This window comes from Cebus imitator, unplaced genomic scaffold (genome assembly GCF_001604975.1).
Source record: "Cebus imitator isolate Cc_AM_T3 unplaced genomic scaffold, Cebus_imitator-1.0 Scaffold20, whole genome shotgun sequence".
In the NCBI taxonomy this organism is placed as follows: domain Eukaryota; kingdom Metazoa; phylum Chordata; class Mammalia; order Primates; family Cebidae; genus Cebus; species Cebus imitator.
In genome coordinates, this window is record NW_016107335.1 from 8,342,779 (window position 1) to 8,350,686 (window position 7,908).

General features: G+C 48.2%; 1 protein-coding gene across 3 annotated transcripts; it reads left to right on the plus strand.

Annotated features, from left to right (window-relative positions):
- Positions 1–228: 228 nt before the first annotated feature.
- GIMAP6 (GTPase, IMAP family member 6) lies at positions 229–7,310 on the plus strand. Of its 3 annotated transcripts, none has more exons than XM_017520680.2 (3): positions 229–667; positions 2,910–2,994; positions 4,747–5,001. In XM_017520680.2, the coding sequence occupies exons 2-3, from the start codon at positions 2,910–2,912 to the stop codon at positions 4,848–4,850; spliced, it is 189 nt and encodes a 62-aa protein (XP_017376169.1). In that variant the 5' UTR covers positions 229–667; the 3' UTR covers positions 4,851–5,001. The 3 variants fall into 3 exon arrangements, with proteins under 3 accessions (XP_017376169.1, XP_017376150.1, XP_017376161.1); XM_017520661.2 differs by having other exon boundaries at positions 246–667; positions 2,910–3,021; positions 4,523–7,310; XM_017520672.2 differs by having other exon boundaries at positions 248–667; positions 4,523–7,310.
- Positions 7,311–7,908: the final 598 nt, after the last annotated feature.

Below are 7,908 nucleotides of genomic sequence, written 5' to 3' on the forward strand. Positions count from 1 at the left end.
GTTCTCAACTTCTTCCTTCAATGGCTTCCCTTTAGCCACAATGATCAGATCTGTCAGTTAAGACCTGACATGTTTTTGAGGATGCTGAGGTTTTTTTCTCCCTTAGCCTGTGTTTAAAATACTGTACTTTCCACATAACAAGTGCTCTCTTTAATCTTACATTTTAGACATTCTTTTGTGTTTTCCCTCGTCTTACAGTGCAGATCTTCTAGAAGATGTAACAATTGGAATTACCAATGATTCCTGCCTTAGAGATAATGAGTATTAGACCTTGTCCTGAGAGAAACTATTAAAGGAAGGACAGGCTGGGGAAGAAAAGAGACAGTGACTGTTTGCTGCAATACTGAGGCATAGACGTTCCCTGGGGAGGTGGTGGAGTTCAGAAAAGAGAGATCAGGAGAAAGTCACTCCTCCTGACACAAATCTTTCTGAATCATCTGCTGCTTTTTAAGCTTTGAATTCTAGTTATCCTGGCTCAGGATAAAAATAATCCTACCCTGGTCTCCTTCCTTTTTCTCCTTCCGAGGCTGCAAAGCACAACAGCAGACTCCTCTGGCTCAGGAGGGCCTGTGCTCCCGCCCACTTCCTGTTCCTCCATATCCAGCAGACACTGCTCTTTAAAGGGCAGGTCTCCAGCCCAGCTCTCCAATCACGTTTTGCTGAAAAGGTAAGCAAATATCGGCTGTGTCCTCCATGTGTTGATACACCGTGGATGCTTTTCTCTGCCTCCTCTGTGAGAGTGCTTGGCCGGGAGACAAGAAACGTGGCCCTTTCTCTTGCCTGTGGGTTGGTGCAGGGATAAGTCTGAGTATTTGTGTGTCATGTTTGGAGGTGTATGTGTGGGTGTTTGTGTTGTATATGTGTGTTTACGTGTTTGTATGTGTTTACATGGATGTGTATGAGTGGTGGTGTGTCTGTGATGTTTGTGTTGTGTATGTGTGTGTGTTGTGTATGTATATTTGTGTTTGTGTGTGTATGTGTTTATGTGTTCACCTGCATGTGTGTGAGTGGTACATGTGTTTTGTGCATGTGTGTGTGTTGTGTATGTTTGTGTGTGTGTTGTGGTGCATGTGGGTTTGTGATGTGATAAAAAGAGTTGTGACCAACAAGTCTGGAGAACATTTTGCCCTGCGACAGACTCACTGCTTAATGTTTGGCCTCTCTGAGTTTTGCTTTCTTCCAGAACAGCATGACAAGGGTGGCACTATCTGTTTCATCTTCTGTGTCAGAGACAAAAAAGCACAGTGTGGCCAGTGTGGGAGGTGCCTTTCTGGGCAGGGTCTAGGAGGAGGTGAGAGGTGCCTTGAGTGCAGACCCGTTCCCCCTGGGCCCTTCGAGGGCACAGTGCACGTTCCTGCACGCCACAGCCTAGTCCCACCCTGCTGTTGTTTCCTGTTAAGCTGCCTGCCCTTTCTCTCTAAAGGAGGAATGAGATTACATTGGTAAAGTGCTGCCTCAGTTTCCACCAGGGATGTAAGGAAGCCAGGGACAAAGAGATTGAGAGGTCACCAGTTAGGAAGAACTGAACTCCCTTTGGTAGGTGAAATACTGGACTCCTTCCAGAATCTGGCTGTTGAGGTCTGAGGAAGGCTGTCCTCCCGCCTGCTTCTTCTCTCTTCCTAGAAAGTCACCAGACCTTCCTGGACTCCCTCCATCCCCAGCCCAGCACTGCAAAATTGACCTTTACCAATCATAAAGCAACATCCACATATACACTCCTGGGATCTGGGGAGGACTGGAGTGTTTGCCAGGTGAAGCGTAGAACAAACATCCAACAATGTGACAATGAGAAAAACATGTCTATCAGGGTCCCCTGGGCTTAGGTTTCCCCACACCCCAGAGGCTTCATCTGGATCTGTTTCATCTGGTTATGAATGTCCTACATGATCTGGAAAAACAGTCATGGGGAATACAACTTCCTCCTAGTCCCACAGAGAAAATCGAGCAGAGACAACCTTATGAGATTTTGACATAGAGAACTGTGTTCGTCCATGAAGCCAGGACACATTGCTGTCATGGGAAGGGGACAGGAGTTCCTGGTTGGAAATGACGCAGCCCTAATTTGCAAAGAGGACTAAGAGTTGCTCTAAAAAATGTTGTGCAGTGTGCTGGGACCTTAATAGGGTAAGAGACCTTCACAGGCATCCAGCTCAGTCCCAACATTCATACTGATGGGATGCTGAGGCCCAGGCAGAGCTAACTGGTGGCTGCATCTTCCCTGAGACCTCTGGCTTCCTTCCCAGCTCAGCTCCTGCAATCCCAGTCCCCTGTAACCCTCACTGCACAGCCTTCTCCAAAGTCTGGCCCCAGTGCCCACCAAGTGGCCTCTTCTAACAACATCCTACTCATTCAAACCCTCCAGGCACACTAGACCTTCCTGCTGCTCCCAGGACACAACGGAATCAGAACCATACCTGCTTCTGTGCTCCCCTTCCTCCTCCTCCTGCTTCTCCTCCCCCTTCTCTCCCTCCTCCTCCTCCTCCTCCTCTTCCCCCTCCTCCTCCTCCCCCTCCTCCTCCCCCTTCTCTCCCTCCTTCCCCCTCCCCCTCCTGCTCCCCTTTCTCTCCCCCTACTCCCCCTCTCCCTCCTCCCAGAACAGTTCCAGACCCTATGTCTATCCAAATTTCACCCATTCCTCATATCCCAGCCAGTTGCACCTTTTTCTGTAAAATCTCTTAACCTCATGATGAAGATCACAATGAAGGGCACGGGGGATAAGGTCCCTAAAGAAATAGGCTCTCTAAAGCCAGCAGAGACTGTCTCAGACTCCTTCTTCCCTTGCCTCACTCAGTCCCACCCCAACCCTAAACTAATGCAAACAACTTTCCTCTGGCAAGAGAAAGGTGAAAGGCAGGTGGCTGTTGAAATTCATTTGGAAAGTCAGTAGAGCACATGATTTTTTTTCATAGATGGAGGAAGAGGAATACGAACAAATTCCCCAGGAGAGCCCCCAAGGAGAGCTGTCCCAGGATTCTACGCTGGAGCCATCAGGAGGTAAAGTGAATGAGGAGAGAGGAGCAGGTGGGAAACATGAGGGGTATGGGTGGGATACAGCACCCTCACCATGGTGTGTTTGGAGGGAGGAAGCTGACATCCCCCAGTCACAGAAATTTACCCACCTCAGCCACCATCAGAGGCCTTTGGGGTAGGGCCCTCCTTATCACCAGCCAAAAATAAGGAAAAAGACCCCTGGATAGGTATGGTAGATAAAAGGAGGTGAGAGACAGCACCAATGACTACATCACCTTGCCAGTCCCAAAAGAAAGGCTTTCACATGGTGGATGTCACTCCTCAGGAAGATGTGCTGACAGTGGGTGTGACAAAAATAAGTGACCCTGGACCGAGGCTTGGATTCCAACAGACCCTGCATGGGTGTCTGGCTGACTCCGAAGTGGAGCTGTCATGGTTGTAACGTTGAAAGCACCATGTGAACAAGCAGGTCTCAGATCTGGGTTCAGCCTTATCGAGGGCATCCCTTTCCCAAAAGCTGTTGCACAGGGTCAGGCGCTTCACTTTTGTGGGCTCAACTTCATCATCCATTCTGGGGGGGGCAGGATTTAGAAATGCTGGAAACCCAGCCCTTTCCTGGCCGAAGAAATTATTTGTGATTCATTATGTATTTTAATATGAATGACCTTTTATTTTACGAACTTAAATGGCTTGAGCCATCTGGAAAAAGCCATATTAGTCTACTATTTAGGGAAATTACTCGTACCTGTGCTAACACCTGTTTGACCTTTAGTTACAGCAGTCAGGGTTAGTTATCCCTTTAAGACTCCTCTCCAGAGCTCAAGTGATGCATTTGGCTTTAGTAAAGTCCAGCAGTGTGTGCTAGCTCCAGGCTGCTCAGATGGGGGCTCCTGTCTCCTCTGGCTCTGATCCGGGCTTGGTGGGAGGGGATGAAGGTCGACTGCACAGACTCTTGCCCATTCATTCAAATTCCTTTTCAACTACTTTGGGGAAGCTGGATGGGAGCCACTGTCACTCAGTTAGAATTGGTGTGTGTGTCAGAGCCAAGAGTGGCAGGCAGGCCACAGCAAGGCCTGTTGGTGCCCAGGAGATTCAGGAGATGACCGCACCCGTGCTGCCATGCAGGCTTCATGCTCCATCATCTGAGATACATCAGTGTCATCCGTGGGGACTAGCCTGGGAAACCACCTGTTACTTGTTACTTCTTTATATGCTCTGGGTCTTGGGGCCTGCAAGGCCAGGAGAAAGGAATTCCCTTCCTGACTTCTGCCCCAGTCACATCTAAAAATCCTGGTATTGGGTTTCTTGGTGTCTTATTGGTGAAGTCTCACCCTTCTCTCTTGGCTCTGCTCTTTGCTGGGAGAGAAAGTTCAGCCCCACTTTCAAGGATGTGGGCCCAGAATGGGGGCCCAGGGCTGGTTTCAGGGCAGATGTTGGTCTTTGACAATCTGCCTCTGTGGTCTGAGGGTATACCCAGGGGCTCCTGGTGAGGACAAGTGGGGGTACACGGACCCTAACCCCAGTTCCCTCTGCTTTCTTTGAATACTTCTAGGTCTGAGGGAGAAAGAACAGAAGACCCCAAGGAGACTGAGGCTCATTCTTGTGGGGAAAACAGGAACTGGGAAAAGTGCAACAGGAAACAGCATCCTCGGCAGGAATGTCTTTGAGTCTAAACTCAGCACTGGACCTGTGACCAAGACATTCCAGAAAGGGAGCCGAGAGTGGGCTGGGAAGCAGCTTGAGGTGATTGACACACCCAACATTCTGTCTCCCCAGGTCCTGCCAGAGGTGTCAGCCGCTATCTGCCAAACCATTGTCCTATCCTCCCCAGGGCCCCACGCTGTGCTCCTGGTGACACAGCTGGGCCGGTTCACAGATGAGGATCAGCAGGCAGTCAGGCGCCTGCAGGAGGTCTTTGGAGTGGGGGTCCTGGCTCACACCATCCTGGTGTTCACCCGGAAAGAAGACCTGGCTGGTGACTCCCTAGAAGACTATGTGCGAGAGACCGACAATGAGGCCCTCGCCAGGCTGGATGTGACTCTTGCACGGCGCCATTGCAGCTTCAACAACAGGGCGCAGGGGGAGGAGCAGGAGGCCCAACTGCAGGAGCTCATGGAGAAAGTTGAAGCCATCCTATGGGAAAGTGAAGGCCATTATTACAGCAACAAGGCTTATCAGTATACCCAGCAAAACTTTCTGCTCAAAGAAGTACAGGAAAGGCAAGTAAACCAGGGACAAGGCTCTGAGGACAGGCCTGGTGAGGAGTCGTGGCTGGAAGGGCTGTCCCAGATCCAGAAGGAATCTGAGGAAGCCCACAGATGCATTTTGGGAAGCCCTTACCTTTGAGCCTGTGCTGGACTTGAGCCAAGGACACCATCAGCCCCTGTACCCTGTGTGCAGCCCTCTGTTTCTCTTTCCATCCTGTGGAGCGCTTCCCAGTCTCCAGATCATGACATCTGGCATAGGAAGAGGGGTGTGGGGCTGGAGGACAGGGTCCAACGTGCACAGATCACATCCCAGTTCCTTCATTCCTTCTTCTGGAATATCTGGGTCTTCCCTCCTTTGTGCCCCAACAGCACACTGCCTTCCTATTGGACCTTCCATCTCATTGGCATTGCCTTTCATGGGGTACTTGTCTGTACCCTGATAGAACTAAAGCTTCTTGAGGGCTTATGTCTTTTTCTCCTGTGTAACTTCCACAGCTTCTGGGCATTGGAGTCATGCAGTCACATTTGGTGCATCAACTCCGTGTGAGCTGTTGACTAGATGACATCTCATCTCTCCCCCACCATGATGGTTTAAGGTGCCCGTTTAAGGTGCATGTGGGTGGAACATGGCAGTGGTGCTGGGACATGGGGAGGGTGGGAGACTGGGCTGGGAGGAGAGCAAGCAGGAACAGGAATGGAGGCAGGAGGAGCAGCTCTTTTATTCACTCTTGAACTGTAACCTTTCCCTTCTCCCTTGGATAAAGGGAGCATGTGGATGGGGTGAGTGTCTGCATGTGCAAACGGGTTCCCTAGCAAGGTATTTTTGGGGGTTGAATGCAAGGAGGCAGGGAAGAAAGTGGGGCTGCAAAGGAAACAGTGGAGTGACTTAAACATCTTGCAAGGCAGCCTGCCTAGTTTTTGGGAGAACTCTGAAGCCCATGATGTTTTCCCGGAAGGCTGTTCCTATAGAAGGGGCTTACAAGAAGTGATACTGGACAGGATGAGAAGGGAGTAGGATGTCAGCCTGGCTCAGGCCTCGGTTAGGGAGCTGCCTGCCTGCAAGAGGAGACTGATGTGCTTTGGGTGCACTCTGGCTTCTTCAAGTCTGAGATGCTCCTGGGGAGTTGACTGACATATGGAAAGATAATAAAAGGCAACAAGAAAACTGCTCCCCAACATATTCCTCTTTGTCTTTCTTCAAGCAGCGTGGCAGGGGGTCTTTAGCTACTTTTTCCCAGGAGGGGTGGAAAGTGCAGCTGGTGGGGACAGTGCTGGGAGATGATCAGAAATCACAGGGCACAGCCTCAGGTCTAGCTGGACCCTCGTCCACTGTTGGAGATGCTCAACAGCCAGACACCCCAACCTGCGGCCTCCTGCTCTGAAGCCATCCCCCATATCCCCCAGACACAGCAGACATCTGGGAAAGCTTCAGTGTTTCTCTTGCTAACAGATTCAGAAAAGTGTCTCAAAGCAGAGCACAGAGTTATTTGGTGTATAGTTAAAATAGCCTTTGTGCCACAACCATTTATTAAATAAGTGATCAATTTCCCATTGGACTAAAAATGCAACATTTATCATACATTCAGTTCTCATTCACACTCAAGATTTGTGTCAGAATTTTCATTTCTGTTCATGTCTTCTACTTTTCTACTCCTGTGTAAATAAAACATTGATTTGATTACAGTGGCTTTGACTACAATATGGGAGCCAATTTTCACCTCAGTCTTCATTTTTATATTCACCTTGTTATTCTCAGGCATTTTTTCTTCTATGTGAAAGTTAAAATAATTGTGTAATTTCCCAAAGAGAATCCTATTGGTATTCTAGTTGGCAATGTCTTATGTTTATGTTGAGTTTGAGGGAAGTGGTAAATAGTTGTATAAGTTAATCAAGGCCATTTTGTTTCTAAGTGAACAGACTTGAAACTCCAGAGCTGCTGAAGTAAAAGTTAGACTCATTTGCATTTTCATTCAGATGGGAGATAATTTTGTAAATTTTGATGTTATTGTTTTAACTCTATTAGCTTAATTAATGTCATCATAGAAAACACAAGCATTTGACCAAATGTGATCCATTCAGTGACTAACTGGCAGAGCATATCATTTATTAAAGTTTATTTTTAATTACCTTGAATATGCTGTTTTCTCTCTTTTATTACTAAGCACCAGGGAAGATGTCTCCCATGACATTTCAGGAAGAGGGATAGATGTCTCTGCATAGCTCTCACTCTTTCAGCCTCAGAAGAGCCTCAGAAGGCAGGTGTGGGTATGTTCTAGAAACTCTAGTCTACCAACCAGTAAGAAATCAGTGGTGGGGGTGATGGTGATGAGAGAGGGTTGTCTTGACCAAACTCTAATAGCAGCTTTTAGAGTTTGTTGAAAATATCTCTACACCAAAGGGAAGGATGAAAAACAGGGATTTGGAGAATTTGAGCTCAGTCAGTAGAGGGTTTTTCCTCCTTGGTGGATCAAAGCAGCTGTGGAGTGTCACAGAAAGGTTCCAGCCTCTAACCTTTTTGTGATAACATTTATAAAGTGTATAGAACATGCAAAATAATAATACTAAGAAAATAACTTTGAAGGCATGGGAAATGGCCAAATGCAGGTAGACACTGTTACAGAGAACTTGACCCCTAAGATGAAGGGACCACACTGGTCTCATCTTGATGTGGCTTTTCACATTAAGGCACTATCCAGTCATGTGGATGCAGGAATAGCACTCACCAGATGTT

Bases quoted from the DNA above. Each gene is read 5' to 3' on its own strand.
- GIMAP6 (XM_017520661.2), top strand. From the start codon at position 2,910: ATGGAGGAAGAGGAATACGAACAAATTCCCCAGGAGAGCCCCCAAGGA. The intron at 3,022-4,522 runs GTGGGAAACATG...GAATACTTCTAG, and splicing joins GAATGAGGAGAGAGGAGCAG to GTCTGAGGGAGAAAGAACAG.